The 19,476-nt window shown below is 37.0% G+C and overlaps 1 protein-coding gene across 1 annotated transcript in view; it reads left to right on the top strand.

Annotated features, from left to right (window-relative positions):
- The first annotated feature begins 1,868 nt into the window (after window positions 1-1,868).
- Window positions 1,869-19,476, top strand: part of CMC1 (C-x(9)-C motif containing 1) — a 70,812-nt gene continuing 53,204 nt past the window's right edge. Inside the window, exon 1 of the mRNA XM_008571311.1 lies at window positions 1,869-2,014. Coding sequence (XP_008569533.1) covers window positions 1,996-2,014 — 19 coding nt within the window. The 5' untranslated portion in view covers window positions 1,869-1,995. The remainder of the gene's footprint in view (window positions 2,015-19,476) is intronic.

The following is a 19,476-nucleotide window of genomic DNA, read 5'->3' on the forward strand; positions in this document are numbered from 1 at the left end:
CTAGTTTAATATAAGAGTGAAGAGGGATAAACTATTTTATATCAGACATTGAATTGCTATTTTGCTAGTGTTTCTCATGGTGTGATATGACTAGCAATCCATTTCATGGGGCACACAAAATCCTTAATTTTACAGATAATATTGCTTAGGATAAGTGCCTATTTAAGTTTTTTAAAAAATGAGTTGATTTAAATAAAAAATATTAAATAATAATATTTAAATTGTAGCTATGGCAAAAACCGTAGAAGTGATCCTTCGATGTCCTTCGAATCTCTTATATGATATCACATTTATTCCTAAGAACAAATTTGCAAACTAGAAACTAAAGTCCAGAAAAATGATGGAACTTAGGAGTATTTAAGTCACAAAGTTAATAGGTTATCCTACAAGATTCAAGTGAAGGTACCCAGGTCTCTGACTGAAGCCCTGCAAACTCCTCTATTCCTCCCCCCTCCACTTACTGTGATACCCTTTGCATATAGAAAGATTTAGTTTAGTTACTTGACTGTGGGTGTCTGACCTGTGTCATTACATCACACCTCTTCTCCTCAAAAAGATTTGCTTTTAGCTTTCTAAATTAAATCACCTCCAGAAAAACAAAAGGGGCACCAGAGTGAATCTGGTGTGTTTCTAAGCATATTTATAAAACATACAAGGAAAAGGACCCGATTTCCTGCCTGGCTGAGTGAAACGTTAATTCTACACCTTGGCACCTCAACCTACAGTTGTAATAAAGGCCGTTAGGCCCAAATAGGCTTCCTTAAACGGAAGACCTGCTGAGCAGAGACCCACTTTCCCAGCCCCGCTCAACTGCGTCAGCTTTTCTGCCAACTGACCAGGCGGAAGCAGCAGCAGGGGAGGAGAGACTGCAGGTAGGTGGGGAGGGGATCATTTTGAAAGCACTAAATCCCTCACAGGGAAGAAGCAGCTGCTCCTAGTTTTTCTAAACATCTGTCCCATCTGTCCCTGGCCGCACCTCAGCCTTTGGAGGCTCGAGCTAGTTAAAACGAGAATTTGACAAGGAAGCACTTCTGAAGGCTAGTTGGTGAGTGGAAATGAACCTAAGTGCCACCCAGAACGGTTCTGCTATTCCGAAGGGCAGTTGGGGTCCTAGGGAGGACAGCCATTACCGTCCGTCAGCTTTCTCATAAAACGTATGGCTTTAAATTGACAGAGTCGGGATTTGTAACTGTATGCCCTGAAGATATTATTCCACAATACAGAGATATCACCAGCGCCCAGTTTTAACCTCCAGGTCAGCTGATTTGGAGGAGAAATGATACTGTTCACACTATATCACTTTTATGGTAGAACAAGCTGTGCTCATCTCGCGCCGTGTGGCGTTTATCACATTTAACAGCACATCTGACTCCCCTGCCGACATTGTGCTCCTTGAGACTAGGGACCTTATTTCTATTAACTTAGTTTCTCCTAGTATTCAGAACTGTGGCGGGAACCTGGCAGGCTGGAAACAGACATTTATGAATGAATGAACCTTGGAAAAAAAATGAACGGGATGATTAATTTGGTTCTCTGGAGGTGGGTATGTGGGAGGGACTCGGACTGTGACCCCGTCGCCAAAGGAGGAGCTGTCCCAAAGGCCTACAGGTTTGGCTCCGACCACGGAAAACCGCAACCCACCACCGTCGCCTCTAATAGCCAGACCGCGCCTGAGACGGTCCCGCCCCCAAGACGCGCGCTCAGCCATGCCCCCTTCCCGGGTCATTCCCTCGCGAAGTCGGTTCTATTCGAGAGTTATAGGATTAGGGGCGGAGCCAAGGGCGCGCAGGCACAGTGAGAGGCGGAAGTAGGAACTAGGGGAGGAAGAGCGATAGGGGTCTGACCGTGTGTCACGAAGGGCGCTAAGCTCCTCCTCCTCCACCAACCGCGGGAAGCTCCGGGGGACCTCACGTGTAGCCGAGCCCAGCCCCTTCCCTCCGCTCCCCGCCCTCTGCCTCCGGAGCCCTCACGCGGCTACCTTCTCCGCCCGCCGAGATGGCGCTCGACCCCGCAGGTACGGGGGTGGCAAGCGGGGCTTGCTGAGGGGCCTCGGCCGGGATATCGCGCTGCGGGCGAGCGGGCTGGAGGCTGGCCTGGGAAAAGTGCCAAGCTCTGAGGTTGCACCGCTTCCGCAAACGTGCCCCCACAACCCGGCCAATGCCTTAGGGTTTCTGGAGGGCCCCTGCTTCTTCCCTCGGTTATAGGTCATCATCTTCCCGTTCGCTGGGGTTAGGGTTAGGTGAGGAGCTTTGCATTTGTTGTCCAAACTCTCGTCCATTTGTGGTTTACATTTTCCTCCCTAACGCGACTAGTCTCTTAATTGAAATCTTTTTCGACCCTTTGGGGCACAGACTGTTGTAAACAATGTCTGGTGTAGACACTTTTGCCCCAGAAAAATTTGGATATTTGGGCCGGTGCACAATTTTACATCTCTTTTTGGGAGTTCACGGACCCCAAGTTCATCCTTGTAGCCCAACTGAAAAACAACAGTTCAGAGCATCCATCACTGTGGCAAGAGTCAGGAATTTTTTGGAAAGGATCCCCAAAATCGAATGTTATTAAAACTTGCATGCCTCCGCCTACTTCCTTTCGCAGCAGTAGTTCCCCCCTCGAATTCCCCTCCTTACAGAACCTCACCTGTGGTATCTTTGCTTTAGGCAATGTTGGGGTATAAATATATAACTTCATTTTTAGAAAGAATGGTAATTGGTCTAATCCATTCCTTTTATTTTATGAATACGAAAACTCAAAGCATTGGGAGGTGAAATAGTTTCAAACCTTTGGAGGTTCAGAAAGGGAAGACATTTTCGGCCCCTCGGAGCACAAAAAATATGTGTAGCACATAAATTGTATATTTATTATCAAGCTAAGTATTCTCAATTATCCAACAATGATCTGTGGCAGGGTAGATTTTTTCATTTCCATTTTACAGATTAGGAAATTGAAGCTTAGAGAGGTTAAGTCACTAGTCCAAGCAAGTAGTGGTAAGATCAGGGAGTACTCTAATTTGAAGCACGAAGGAATTCCATAACACATAATGATCATACAATTTTGGGCTAGCCGATTGTCTTTTTTTTTTTTTTTTTTTGTCTTTTTCCGTGTCCGGCAACGGATCGCAACCCTCAGTGTCGCCCCCGCACCGGACCGGGACCGGCAACGGGATCGCAGCCCTCGGTGTTGCTCCCGCGCCTCGCTCAGCCAGTGAGCGGGAACCGGTCTGTATGTGGGATCGGAACCCTCGGCGGGAGCGCCGCCGCGCTTCCCAAGCGGCGCACTATAGCAGTGCGCCACCGGGCCGGCCCTGGGCTAGCCGATTGGATTAGACTTTATGAAGCAGGTAGCAATTGATATGGATTTTGAACGATAGAATTTTCGGTAGTTGGAGTTAAAGAGGTAGTGTCATGAGCAAAGGTATAGGTAGTAAAGTGCACTGTGTGATGTTTGGTTTCAGGGTGAATACCTTGATTAGGTTCATAGGGGTAGAAGGGGTGTAAATGAGGGGTGGGTAAGGGAAGTTTCAGGTTGAGGCCCATATAATTCTGGTATTTATGAACTGGAAGTGACCTCCAAAGTAATCTCATACAGATGAGTGAACTGAGTCTCCAAGAGGTTAAAGGCTTCCATATGTCTATATTCTTGAATTTAGATAGATAAGGATATTTAGGGAAAAAAAAAATTTCATTCTTGCTGCTTCCACTTTCTTATCTTCCAGTTACTTTTAACCCACTCCAATCTTGTGGTGTATCCAAGGCCACACAACTAATTGTTGGTAGGGCCAAGTCTAATAGAACCAAGGCAATTTCATTTCTAGTGCATCCCTGTAGACCATGCTACCATTTGAGTATTTATTGATAAAACAAATACTTATTGAGTGCCCACTATATGCTATATATTATTCTAGACGCTAGGAAACAGTAGCATATAGGACAAACACGATCCCTGCTCCCAGTAGAGTCTGCTTCCCATAAAGGAAGGAAAATAAATAGCACCACCACACACACACACACGCACACTTTTACAGATTGTGATAAACATAATGAAGAAAATAAGAAGTGTCATGTGATAGATGGTGAAGAGAAGACTAAAATGGTGTGTGAACAGCTCTATGAGGAAGTCATTTCAGTTGGAATCTGAGGGATGAGAGGAAGGCAGCCATGTGAAAAGCTAGGGAAAGAGCATCATAGTCCAGTAGCAAATGCTTAAAATATTTGACTGGAATGAGGGCCATGGAGGAGAACCATAAGGAAAGATGTTGGGAAAGTAGGCAGGAGCTAAATGCCTATATGCTGCAGGGGCCTGAATGCTATGATAATAAAGCATTTGGATTTTTTCTGATGCTATCAAAAGCCTTTGGAGACTTTTAAAGAGAGCAGTGACAATATATTAAGTCTTCATTACCCTGGCTACAGTGGTAGCATCCATTTTAGAGGGGGTCAGATCATGGGTGGAAGCAGGGAGACAGGTTCAGACAGGAGTAACAGTCCAGGCTAAATACATTTGTATATTGGCTTAAGATGGTATTAGAAAAGGTGGAAAGGAATATAAGGTATCAATATATGTTTTGGAGGAGGAATTGACATGACTGCTGTTGTATGGGATAAGGGTGGTGGGAGAAAGTGGAGGAATTAAGGATATAATTCTGGGCTTTGTACTTCAACAACTGGGTGGATGGTGATGGTCCAGTCTAACAACATGAAGATTGTTTGAAACTTTGACAGAAGGGGAGATGGAAAAAATGGAAACTAAGAAGGTGGATTCAGCAAATAGAAGGATTTTTTCTAAATTGCCTTGTCTCTCTGAATCCCAGAATATAATATATTGAAGCTAGCTTTTTTTTTTTAAACTTCAGTTTTGTTTGGTTCATAAATTGAAGCTTAGGTTCACATTTTGATATTTTACTGCCCTTTTTCAGTCCACAATGATACATGCCCATACTGAGTAGATGAGTAGATAGTTATGCCTAATTGTGGTTTATGCAGCAAAATCTGTTTTCCTATTGGTTTATGTGGCATTTTTTGAGATCTTTATACAAGTTTGATTTTCATTTGACAGCAACTTTTAACTGTGTAGAGTCTATTTTCCTCAATTAACTCTGAACCCAACATGAATACTTACTCTTACATGTACTTTTATTTAAACTATCTTCCTTTTCATTGATGTAGAGGTAATAAAAGCATTCTTATCAGCCGTAATTATGTTCATTATTTTGAACACAGAAAAAAAGGCTGGAGAGAGTCCAAAACATCCAGGTAAAGTAGTTGTGGTGAGAATTAAACTTTAAAAAAAAAAAAAAACAAAATGATGCCTGGGTTGCACTTCTGGATTTTCAGATTTAATTTTTGAGGATAGGGCCCAAGCCTCCAACATTGTAAAATATTCCTTAGGCAGTTCTAATGTGCAGAGTAGAGGAGATCCAGTGTTCTGAACTCTCTTTGGTTTTATTGACTTGTCCTTCAGCTTTGTTTTTTTTTTTTTGTCAGTCTAATTTTTTCCCTATTCCTAGAGGATATTCTCCCTACATATTTTAACCATAATGAGACCTTTGACCTTATAGTAATGATTCAGAGATATACAGTATACTTTATTCTGTTATAATAGGACTTAAGTTAGTTATTCTTATTCCAAGTTGCAGCTTCTTCGCCAATTTAGAGCTGTATATTTTAAAAATCCAGTCAAATTTAAGTGATTGAAAATTTAAAATGTTTATTTCGAATGTATAGCCCATGATCACTTACAGAAACAATGTTAAAAGTGGTTAAAAGTATAATGTTCATAAAAGCAAAATTATGACTCATGCAAATACAAAATGAATATGTGTTGAAGATTTTCTTCAACTCATTAATTAGGAAGGGAACCAGTAAGATGTAAAAATGAGTCCAAAAAGCATTTGAGAAGCTAGATACATAACTAATATCATAGATTGCTGCCTTGTTAAAAAAAAAAAAAAAAAAAAAAAAAAAAAAACGGTTAATTTAACAGGGCCAAAAACTGTAATCTTTGTAGTTATGTTTCCACTGGTCTGAAATTATTTCTATCTCTACTTGACAAAATTCTAGAAATTAACCTCTGCCCTTAACAAGTTGTAAAATAGCTCAATAATTGAAAGTACTGAAAGAACACCTGGTGATTTCTTTGCTTATTCTCACGTTCCAGACAAATTTTCTGACAAGATTATATCCCCAGATGACAGCCCACAGGACCTGGGCCTGATAATTTTTATTTTTTATTTTTTCTACTAACTAGAAGTGATTCCTTCCCCCCCCCCCCCCACCTGTCCCCCTTTTAGCAGGGTGGAGATTTTTCTTTCCTCTGTCAATTAGTGTGGATTCTTTATGCTTGCATGGTGGGGCAATGGCAGTCTAAGGGAAGTTTCCTTAATCAAGTGTGTGTGTGTGTGTCCACCCCTTCATTGCTGTTTTCTTCCAGGAGTTTGCTAAGGGGAGGAAGATGAGACAGTGATAGGGCTCAGGGGGTGGAAAATAGGGTTTGGAATTTCATAACATTCCATGAGTAGGTTTTTCAGGTATATGTGTCTTGGGAGGATGTCATTATGACCCCTCTTGGAATATTTGGATTGCAGTTTTATATTTCTGGAGTATTTTCTTAGACAAATTATTTTGGTAGTTCAGAACTGAAAAAAAAAAAGCTGTTTAACTTCTACATTTTGTGTATTTCTAAACTAAAAGTATGTTTGCCATAGAAAATACATTGTTTTTGTCTCATTAGGTTGATTTAACAGCCCTCTGATGGGGTGCTCTGTGAAATTTGAGAAACACTGGCTGAAGCAAATAGCATGAGAAAGAAGAATTGAGTTCAAAGAGGAGTGTGTGCCATGGCAGTAGAGGAGTTTTAGTTGCGAATCATGAAATGTCCTGTAAATCATTTCAAGAAGTTTGAATTTTATCCTAAGACCAATGGGAAGACACTGTCAAGTTTTTAGGTAAGGAAGTGACAAATACAACTTTCCCTTATTTTGTGCTGATCTGACTTTTGATTAGGTCGAGCCATTCTCAGCCAAGTACTGCATAAACGGTGATGTGTCTTTCTCAGTATATCATATCTGGAGGCACATGGTATGTCTCTCTTTCACAGGTGATTTTAATTTTGATCAGTCAAGGTTTTGCCCCATTTCTTGGCTGTTTTCTCCCTCTCTTGCAATTAATAAGTAATCTATGTGAAGGCCATTTTAAACCATGTATTTATCCATTCATCAAAATTTTCCTTTGGATTAGCATCCATTGATGATTTTGGTTTGTTTCCTATGATTGTTGCAAAATGATGATTTTCTACCTCCAGCACTCCCTCCACATTTACTAGATAGTTGTTGACATTTTGCCATAAGCAAAATGCTTTGCTTTCTTTTCATTTATTTATTGATTTATTATTGGTATTACTGGTAAGGACTCACGAAATCCAATTTTTGTCAATGATTTATACTTTATTACTGTACATAATTATTTTTGTGCATAAATTTTCCCAGATTTGGCCAGTGAGAGTTCCTTCAATCTAGCTTCTGGATTCTTGTGATATATACTCCCATCATTTTTTAAGCATTTCTGGTTTTTTTCTCAGGCAAGGTATCACTGGCCTATCCAAAGAATTAGTTATTTCTCTGAGAAGCCCTGGTTCCTTTTATTTGGGCATGGTATTAGAGAACAAGATCTGGTCACTAAGTGGTCTGTGTACCACTTGGATGTTTTACATGCAAGAGATTTATTAGTGGAAGCCATTAGGAAAAAAACCTGTAGGAGAGGGAAAGGGAAGAAGCTGAGCAAAGATGTGGTTTCAAGGAAGGCTAGTCTCAGACTGATCATCTCTGGTGCACCACAAAATATAAAATTTGTCCTGTCTTGGAGGCAAGGAAGCTGGGCTTTTCTGCCACGTGTCAGTTATTTGTTACTGTAGGAGTGGAGAGAACAGCAGCAGCAGCAAGGAAAACTGCAAAGGGCTACCCTGCCAACAGCAATCCTGGGAAGGTTATAGACGTGAATGCTCCAACATTCTCTGCTATGGGAGGGATACCAGATCTATCCTAAAAATAATTTATCTGAATCTGTTAGGAGTCTTAGTTTGGATAGTTAGAGTTCAGATAGAGATAGGTCAGATGCATACACACAGGTATGTTTACTGCATCCAATAAAATATTACAAGGTTGTGGTTAAAAAATGTTCAAATAACACTGGCCTAAGATATACCTAAGGTAGGCCAAGCTGTATTTTTTTTCCTTCGGCAATTTTACATCCTGTTCCTTCCCTCTGGAATTTTTCCTCTCTTCCTCATCCCCAAATCTAATTCTTGTTTATTCTTCATACCTCACTTTAAAGTCCATTTTATAGAAGGCTTTCCCTGATTGTCGCCACCCCCCAGTCTTTCAAAAAAAATTTTTTTTAATATTTAGGATTTTTTAAAAGCCCACCAAAATATCACATACCCTGTATAGAGTTTCTTTCATTCTAGATCTGAAGTCTTTTCCTTGAGCAATAAAGTGAAACTTACAGATGTGATTTATTTATGTGTAACGAGTAATTTGAGAGATGAAGAAAAATATGATTTGGAGAATGGGAGTATTCTACTTGTGTAATAAACAGTAAATATTTTTCATTTACCTTTTTAAGTTTGTTAGAGACTGGATGACTAGAAAGGATAGGCTGTTAATTTCACCTGGCCAGCAGGAGATTGCCCACCAATCCCTAGGGAGGTGCAGTGCATTGTTGTAGAATCAGCACCCAAGTTGGACCGACTTCTTGTTTCAGACTTTGCCATTAACCTGTTCTTACTGGCATAATGTGGGGTTTAAGGATAATAAGTAGGGAGAGAGATATATCAGATAACTGCTAAGATTTCTTTGAGTCTTTAATTACATCTGTGATTTTGAATATGTGTTGTTGGTCTTGAGGGGTTCTTTACTAAGCACAGAAAGTTCACCACAGAAAAAAATAACTTCAAGTTTGTTTCCTTGACTGCATTAGTATCATTATTTTTGTTTAGGAGAGTTAATAGCATATTTGTAGAAATCTGTGTGTTTACAGATGTCAAAAATATGAGAAATATTACCTTGTATTTGATATAAGTGGATCAAACAAAATTGTGGCCAAATAAGAACATTCATATCCAAATTAACCTTCTCCCCCACAATCTCCTATTATGTTTTTACATTTTTAAGTAAGAAGATTAAGGGGAATTTTTTTAAGAACATGGTGTTTATTATCTTTCATTGTATTTTTGCTAAAGTACTGTTACTGGGAAATCTTTACAGATCAAAGGATATGTTAATTATCTAAACCTGATTAATTGGAATGTAGACTTTCAAATGTTTACGCTGCGGAATAAGGAAGCTTGCTCATCTTATTTATTATTGCATACACAATCCCTAGCATTGTGATTGGTACATAGTAGGTGCCTAATAAATATTTGTTAACAGAATAAATATCTGTGACTGTCCTATATTGAAACTCTTAAATATATGTCATTTTTAAACAGTTAAACAGTTTTATTATATATTTACCATATGCTAGGCGTTAGAGAGAATTACACTGATGAATTAGACATGGTCTCTAACCTCATTAAACTTAACTGTTTCATGCAATAGCTCTTAATCTTGCGGCGTATTAGAATTATTTTGGGGAGTGTTTACAAATATTAATGCCTCGGTTTTACCCCTGTGTTTCTGATTAACTTGCCTAGGGATGGGGTCCGTGCATCAGAGTTTTGTAAAGCCCTCTCTGGTGATTCTTAGGTACAGCCAGGATTGAGAAATTTTGATGCCAAAATCTTACTCTGCTTGGGCTGCCATAACAAAATACCATAGACTGGGTGAGCCATACAACGTAGACTGTGTGGCTTAAACACCAAAAATTAATCTTCTTACTGTTCTGGAGGGTAGGAAGTCTAAGACAAAGGTGCCAACTGATTTGGTGGCTGGTGAGGACTTTTTTCCTGGCTTGCAGATGGGTGTCTTCTCACTGTATCCTCACATGGTGGAGAGAGAGAGAGAGAGATCGATCTTTACCTCTTATAAGGCCACCAGTCTTATTGGATTAGGGCCCCACTGTTATGACCTTGTTTAACCTTAATTACTTCCTTAAAGCACTGTCTTCAAATAGGGTATTAGGGCTTCAGCATATGAATTTGTTGTTGGTGGTGGGATAACACAATTCAATTCATAGCATACACTAATCTGGCAGGAGAAGATTGCATATATGGTGTGATATGATGTTATATAAGACCAGATGTGATTAGAGCAATAGAATTGGTGCAGGCAATATCTTGGGGTTAGAGAAAGGAGAAATCACTTTTGGGCGCTGGAGATTAGGAGGAACCTTGAGATGCAGAAATGTTAAGTTGGATTTTAAATAGGTAAACTTTGATAACAAAAAATTAGAGGTAGAAGATGGAAAATTAAAGATAGAGATTGAGTTAGAGTTTGACTTTACCAGTTATTTGCTGGGTAATGCTGCAAGATTGCTTTGAGTTCTGTGAGTCTCAAGTTTCTTCATATCTACTTCTAAATGACATGATGTTTGTAAAACAATTCCTTCCACCATTCCTTTCTTCCTTCTGCACATATTTATTGTGCTACTTCTGTGTACTATGTAAATGTAAGCCGATTTTTCAGGTAACAAGGAAAACATAACCACCTGTATGGCAAAGTGAAGATTTAAATTGTAGAAAATTTAAGTTGAAATTAAGATACTGGTGGGACTTGGAAATTACCAGTAAATAGTTGGAAATGTGGGCAGAGTAAAGTTGGAGATGGAGATGAACATTGAGAACTCAGCATCATAAACACTGTCTTTAAAGATAGAACCTTGTAGGATTACCACAAGAGGAATAAGAGCAGGTATTACCTTGGAAGTATTTCTACTTTTTCTAGTGTTATTGCTATTGTTCAAGATATTTTTGAGACTCCTTTAACATTTCCCTTCAGACTCTACAGTACATTAATCTTAATATCCTCATTTTGGTGAATTTTTATTCTGACAGTGAACTTGCTACCCAACCCTTCCTCCCCCCTACCCCCCAAGTTGTATTATAGATCTGGCTTTTGTGTTTACTCAGACTGGCTCTGAAGGCCATACCAAGACAGATGATGTGATTTGAGCAAATCCTGAAATCTTTGAAATAAGTGAATAACCTCTCAATATAAAAATAATTTCCTTACCCCATTATCAAAGTAGTACATGTTCTTTACAGAAATTTTATGAAATATTATAAGATGAAATAGAAGAACTGTTAGAGAAAGGGTAGACAAAGGCATTGAGGAACATTTATAGAGTTGAGAATATTCTGCCGTCTTCTAGATGTATATGCAAGGAGAAATAAATCAGGCAGTATATTGCTAAGAAGGCCACAGATATGTTATCATTTATTACTTTCTCAAATATTTTCTTCTGTCCCCCCATAACACTGTTCATTTTCTACTAGATATCAATGAGAAAATGTGCTGTAGGAAAAGATAGTCTTGAAGTTTTACCAAATAAAGTATGTGTGAAACTTGTTTATTAATGGAATTATGGCCACAATGGAGATTGCAGCACATTTCTAAAATTGGCATGTTTTATTGCATAAGTTGATTTCCTGCTTTGGTATACTTTTAGGTTTGTTGTCCCTTTCTAACCTCATCTTGGTTAAAGCATTGTGGGTGGAAGAGGAAGTTTTCACACCTAGCAATCTGTAGAATCTGAGGTCCGAGAAATGGGTGATGTTGGGAAATGGGCACATCTAGTGTAAACGAGGTGGTTATTAACAGTGAAAGCTGATAGGACAAAGTAGTTCAAATGAAGCATATTATTGTGGGATATAGGTGGTAGTTGACCTAGAAGCTAAGCAGAGATAGACACATCTACCTCACTGATATACTTTCTGAAATTTGTAAGAGTTCGAGCTCATAAAAAACTATATTGCTACTGATTGACCTAATATTTGATGTTTACTTTTTTCAAAGGTATTTTTCAGCCAACTGACGTATTACTCCTCTTGCTATTTTATTTTTCCTTTAAGTAACTGTTTCCATGGTAGGAATCAGAATCAGAATTCCTGATTTTACTTTCTGATCAAAAAATGAGAGCTGTGAAGTTCTCATTTACTTTCTGATCAAAAAATGAGAACTGTGAAGTTTTGAATTTTGCTTATTCAGAATGATGCATCTGAAACAGTCTTATTGTCTAAGGGTTGTTTATGCTTTACCATAACTGTGGAAGCTCACTTAACCTTGTTTGCTGAAGTTCCCTTAAATAGCCTACCTCCCCATGTGCATGGTGGTCTGGCAAATTTGGGACCTGGGTTATATGATCTTGGCATTACCACTTTATCAGAGGCTTGGGTCATTTTACCTCTGTGAGCCTCTACTTTTTTATCTGCAAAATGGAATCAAAATACTTACCTGAGAGGGCTGTTATGAAGACTATACAAGTACAGCATTCATTGCCCTCATCTCCTAGTTCCACAGCCAGAGGCAGGATTATTGGAGGGAAAAAATCTCGTGTTATTGATTTCTCTTTTTTATTTTTGTTTTGTCAGTTCAAGTAAGGCTTGAAGAGAAGAAAGTGAAAGGAACATCGAGCTTCACTATATTAATTTTCTCAGCCTAAGACCACTCCCCACATCCTCAGTTTACATTATCATTATAGCAAGAAGGTATGAACAAGCTGGCAAGAACATGAAAATCTGATTATGAGCATTCATGTCTTTGTCTTGTTGAGAACTAAATGGAGTCGTGCAGCTTCCTGTTGTAAAGCCCTTAGTGAGAGCTAACAATTGAGATCTCTGGTCTCATTGTATTGTACATGATGCCATCTGCCTGAGGCCCTTCTTTTTGAGGCTCTTGATAACTGGTAAAGAAAAGGGACTTGTAAAGATAGAAACTGTTACTAATAAGAACACTGGCAGATTTATTACAAGCATTTTTCTTTCCTTTTTTTTTTTTCTGCAGAGTGTACAGTAGCACCGAAATGTCTTTGGAGGAAATAAGTGTAACTTGGAAGTTTAAAAAAAAAAAGGTGGCATTACCTAAATAAAAAATCAAATTAGTTATTAAATCAGAACATTTTCGTTATTGAAAAGGCATACCTTTCCCTTCATATATCACATTCCTTCCTATGAAAGATTCTGTAATATTCTGATTTGTTTCACTGTTATCTTTGTGGATTCATAGCAAGTGCTGTTGTCAGTAGCCTTATAATCTAGTACTGACATATTGCAAGAACATATGAGCCCCAAAGCAAAATCCAAGCTAACAAAGTCAGCCAGTGAAAAAGGTGAAAATTGACTTTCAGGTGATGATAGAATGTTGAGAAGTTAGAGCTTTGGAAATTTTCCCTGGTGGTGATATCCTGATTCTTTCTCTCAGTATAAATTCCTATGACTGTATAGTAGCAAACTTTCAAAATTTGATTTTATTACTTTTTGCAGGCTCTTATACAAATGTATAACATATATGCAGTACATTGACATTAAGGGAATCATTTTGTAATTTTATGAATGAAAGGTGCCATATCTATAATATTTATAGTATAGAAAATAGTTTTAAAATATGTATTAAATTTTAATTAATAGTTGATATTTAGTGGTTGGTATGCTACCAAATGGGAAAATCTTTAGCAGAATTTATATATTTTTAACATTGCATTTTTAAATTAACACCGAGTTAGAAAGTCAAAATCTATATTTACGCAATTCTAGAATTGTTCCTTTGCCTTAAGGAGGTTTTAGAAGAATGAATGATCAAAAGGCACTCTTGCAAGCCATTTTAAAAATGTGTTTGATAGGAATACTGTAACTTAGAATTCATAGTGTAAGTAAATTTCTATTATAATTTTTGGAAAAATGGTTCATAATTACAAAGCTGTGTCAGTATTAAAGGAACTCGTCCAAAAGAATAGTGCTTTATTTATCTAAGACCACTACAAGACTTAAAAAGCAAGGAGTAGATTCATCAGGACACATATATAGATTGTATAATTAAAACTATGTAATTGAAAGGAAGAGGTATCATTTTGAAATTGGTTTTATAAAATAGATCAGTATATCACAATATTCTAATCTGTCCAGTAATTACATTGTTAATTATTGATGCCTAATTATGATTTATGCTGTAGACAAGGAGAAAAGGAATGTGTGGAGATGGTCCTAGGTTTATTATTTTCTTTTCAGGCAGACATCAGCTTTCCACTGTACAAGATGTCTCACAGGCACTTCAAATTCAACATGTCCCTGACCCAATTTGTCTCTTACCTGGTCTTTCTTTCGTATTGCCTGTTTCAGTGAGTGGTCACATCATTTCACCTAGAGCCAGAAAACTGGGAGCTCTGCTTGAATCATCCCCTTCTTCAGTCCCTGCCAATCTTGTAGGGCCTCCCTCTGAACCTGCCCTTTCCTCTCCATCCATACTTCCAGTTCCTTCTATAAGCTTTTTCTTGACTTTTGGCAGCTTCTGCAAAGCAAAGGAAAAAGAGAAGGCATAGAGTTTAGCCAAGTATGTCCTGTGGGTCGAATCTGGTAAGGCCCGCAAGCTGAGAAATTACGCATGACAGAGATGCTGTGGAGCCTACAGAGCTTAAAATATTTATACTCTGGTGCTTAACAAAAAACCTCTGACATAGGCAGTGAAAACTGAGATATAACTATAGGTGTGGTAGAGAGGAAAATTCATGTGAACATCTCATATCATTATTTTGAAAATTTAGATAAAATGTATAGTGCCTTCAAGAAATACAAACTTATTAAAACTGCAATTGTCTCAAGAAAAGTAAGAGCTCTTACAAAATTGAATCACTAGTTAAAACTATGTGTCTTGTGTGTAGGCCCTGATAGGTGGTGTGTCAGAGTTCCACCAGAGAAATAATCGTTAGGAGATAAATACACACACAAACACACACACAGGTACTTCAAAAAGTTTGTGGAAAAGTGGAATTAAAAGATAATAATCTTTTCATGAAATTTTCGAAGACCCCTCTTTATGTATAGGTGGATACTTCAGAAAGGTCGTGGAAAGATTCATATTATCTTGTACTTCCATTTTTCTCATGAACTTTTTGAAGTACACTTATATATGTAAAGAGATATATTGCAAGAGATTTATTGTGAAAAATTGGCTGATATGTTTATGGGGGCTAGTTGGGCAAGTCTGAAAAATGCAAGGCAGGGCAGGCTATCAGGAAGGACAGTATTGGAACTCTTGTTCGTGAGCCCAACCTGCAATCAGCAGGTGGAATTTTTCAGGAAGAGCTCAGTTCTGATCTTTAAGGCGTTTCAGCTGATTGAACCAGGCCCGCCCAGATCATCTCGGATAATCCCTTTTATATAGCTGAAAATACTTTCAGAGCAACACCCAGATTAATGTTTGCTTGAGTTACTGGAGACTGTAGCCTAGCCAGGTTTCCCCATAAAACTGACCATGGTAGGTGGTTTCTACCAAACTTTTACAGAAATGATAATAATCTTTATTTTATAGAGTCTTCTGGGGAATATAAAGGGAGAGAAAGATCCCTATCTTATTGTTTAAATAATGTAACTAGATGCCAAAGCAATGCAAAGATAAAAGAGGAAGTCATAGGCAAATTTCAACATGAAGATAACTGGAATAATTGTAAACAAAATTTGAGCATGCAAGACAGGGTTCCTGCTAGTTACTACTCACCACTTCTTTAAAGGATATAGCCAGTAAGAATTGAAAAGGACAATGTAAAACTGTCCCTTTGATTGTCTACATAGAAATTGGAAGAGAATCTGTTGTCAAATTAAAATTAGTGAGAGAAAGTTCAGTAAGGTTGTATTGGTTTTAAGGACAATATAAAAATAATCAATTGAGCCTGTACATTAGCAATAGATAATTGCAACATGTTATTTAGGAAAAAGATACCTTTACCAATAGAAATAAATTTAATAAAAGATGAACAGTATTGTTAAGGAGGTTATACTTTTTGTTTACTTAATTATCTAATTTCTGATAGTTGTGTGTTAAAATCTCTCACTGTGATTGCAAATATGTGTCTTTTTTTAAGCTGAGCTATTTTAAATTGAGGTCAAATGTACAGTGAAATTTACAGATCTTCAGTGAGTTTTCATAAATACAACCCAATCAAGTACCCTTTGCAACTCCCATAGACAACTACTGTTCTAATTTTTATCACCATGGGTATATTTTGCATGGTCTTGAATCAGGTGTTAAATGTACTCTTGTGTCTGGCTTCTTTTGCTCAACAAATGTTTTTAAGATTCACCCATGTTGAGTGTATCAGTAGTATCTCTGGTAGTATTATATCAATAGTATCATTCTTTTTTATTGCTGAGTAGTTTTGGAGTATTGCTGAATAATGCCTCTATAAACAGACTTGTACAAGTTGTTTTCTGGACATATATTTTCATTTATCTTGGTTATGAACACCTAGGAATGGAACATAGATTGGATATATTTAACTTTATAATTCCACAAGCAGTTTTCCAATGAAATTTATTGTTTTACACTCCTACCAGCAGTATATGAAAGTTCCAGTTGCTCCACATTCTTTCCAACATTTGGGGTTGTCAGTGTGTTTTTAATTTTAGTCATTCTAATGGGTGTGAAATGTTATGGTGGGTTTCATTTGCATTTCCTTAATGAGTAATGATTTTGAGCACTTTTTCCTATACCTATGTACAGTTTGTGTATCTTTCCCATTTCTTATTGGGTTGTTTGCATTTTTGTTATTGATATGTAGGACTTCTCTATATATTGTGGACTCAAGTCCTTTGTTTATATATATAGAGAGAGAGAGAGAGAGAGAGAGAGACAGACAGACAGACAGACAGACACAAGAGTACATTTAACACCTTTCCTCTCCAGACAGACACAGAGTGAACTTTTTCTCCTGATTTTTGGCTTGCCTTTTAATTTTTCAAATGGTGACTTCTAGTGAATAACAAGATATTGTATTTAGTGATGTCCAATTTATAATTTTTTCTTTAGTGCCTTGTGTCCTCTTTAAGAAATCTTTGCCTGCTTCAAGGATTTAAAATATTTTTGTTTAATGGTTTTATTTTTACATTTAAGTTTATAATCCGTGGCAAATTAATTTTTTTGGTTACTATGAAGTAGGGGGTCAAAGGGTTCAGGTTGGGTTTTTTTTCATATTTATATAGTTGTACTGCCACCATTTGTTAAAAATACTTTTATTTCTTCATTGACTAGTGCCTTGGTGCATTTGTCAAAATAAATTGATCATATATATATATATGAAGTATTTCCGGACTCTATTTTGTTTACATGCACTTTTTTTTTTTTTTTTGGTCTGTAGTTATAGGACATTTTATCATATGTGAAGATCTGAGTAACCACGACCACAATCAGCATACAGAGCTGTTTTATCACCACAAAGAAAATCCTACATGTTACCCCCCCTAACAGCTGTACCCTTTTCCCATCTATAACTTATGGCAACCAAGATTTGTTTTCCATCACTATGATTTTGTCACTTCAAGAATGTCATGTAAATGGAATCACACAATATGTACCCTTTGAGATTATCTTTTCTTCATTCAGCATAATGCCCTTGAGATCCATCCAGGTCGTCATTGTGTATAAAAAGTTCATTCTATTTTATTGCTGAGTAATATTCCATTGCCTAGATGAACATTGTTTATTCATTTACCCGTTGAAGGAGTTTTGGATTATTTCCAGGTTTTGGCTGTTACAAATAAAGTTGCAGTTAACATTTGTGTACAGGTTTTTGTGTAAACACAAGTTTTCATTTCTCTAGGATAAATCCTGAAGAGTGTGCTGGGTCGTATGTTAAGTCTGTGTTTAACTTTATAAGTTACTGCTCAATTGTCTTCCAAAGTGGCTGTACCTTTTTACGTTTATACCAGCAATGTATGAGAGATCCAGTTGCTCCATGTCCTTGTCAGCATTTGGTATTATCATATTTTTTAATTTTATATATCTTAATAGGTTTTTGGTGGTATCTATTTGTAGTTTTAATTTGCATTCCCTAGTAGCTAATGATGTTCAGTATCTCTTCATATGCCTATTTGCCTTCTGTATATCATCTTTGGTGTAGTGTCTGCTCACGTCATTTGCCCATTTCCAATTGGATTGTTGTTTTCTTACTGTTGAGGTTAAAGAATTTTTCATATACTCTCAATACAAGTTCTCTGTCAGATATGAGATTTGCAAATAATTTTTCTCCATCTGTGGCTCGTCTTTTATCTTCTAATAAATTAGGGGTTTTCATGGAACAGAGGTTTATAATTTTGATGAAGTCTAATTTATCAGTTTCTTTTATGGATTATGTATTTGGTGTCATGTATAAGAACTTTTTGCCTAAGTCAGGGTCATGAAGATTTTCTCCTATAATTTCTTCTAGAAGTTTTTTCCTTTAACTTTTTATTTTGAAGTAATTATAGACTCACATGAAGTTGCAGAAAGTACTATATAGAATCTTATATACCCTTTGCAAAGCTTCTCCAGTAGTGGCATCTTATGTAACTATAGTACAGGATCAAGTGCAGGTATAATACTGTTAAGTAGGTTATAGACCTTTTCAGTTTTCACCAGTTTTTACATGCACTTGTATGTGTATTTCTATAGTTCTATGCAATTTTGTTCCATGTTCATGTTCTTATGGGGAAAGTGTTTAGTGTTTTACCATTAAGTATGATGTTAGCTATAGGGTTTTTGCAGATGCTTATCCTTACATGAAAGAATTTCACTTTTATTCCTAGTTTACTAAGAGTCTCTGTATCAATTGATATGATGATTGTATGGTTTTTCTTTTTTAGACTGTTAATATGATGGGTTATGTTGATTAAAATTTCAAATAGTGAATCAGCCTTGCATCCCTAGAATAAACCCAGCTTGGTTGTGGTATGTTTTTCTTTCATATATTGCTGGGTTTGATTTGCTATTATTTTGTTGAAGATTTTTGCATCTGTTTCTGAGGGATATTGGTCTGTGTGTGTGTGTTTTGTAAGTACTCTCATAAAGCTGACCTCATTAAATATATTGGAAAGAGAATTTAGTATTGATGTTATTTATTTTTTAGATATTTCATAGAATATGCTAATGAAGCCATCAGGGCCAGTTTTATTAATTTTTTTTTCCCCTAAAAAACAGCTTCAGTCTTATTGATTATTTCATTTCTTTTTCTGTTGTCAATTTTATTGATTTCTGTTCTTTATTATTTTCTTATTTTTCTTACTAAAGCTTCATTTTGTCCTTTTTCTAGTTTTGTTAGGTAGAAGCTTAGATCATTGGTTTGAGACTTTATTTCTGCTATGAGCATTTATTACTATAAATTTCCCTATGAGAACTACTTTAGCTTTGTCTTATGAATTTCAGTATGTTGTATTTTCATTTTCATTCAGGTCAATGAATGTATTCCTTTATTTCCTTTGATACTTCCTCTCTGACCTGTGGATTATTTAAAAATATGCTTTTTAATTTCAAAGTGTTAGATTTTCCTATTATCATTTTGTTATTGATTTCTAGTTGATACTATT

Source organism: Galeopterus variegatus, unplaced genomic scaffold (genome assembly GCF_000696425.1).
Source record: "Galeopterus variegatus unplaced genomic scaffold, G_variegatus-3.0.2 Scaffold679, whole genome shotgun sequence".
Lineage (NCBI taxonomy): Eukaryota > Metazoa > Chordata > Mammalia > Dermoptera > Cynocephalidae > Galeopterus > Galeopterus variegatus.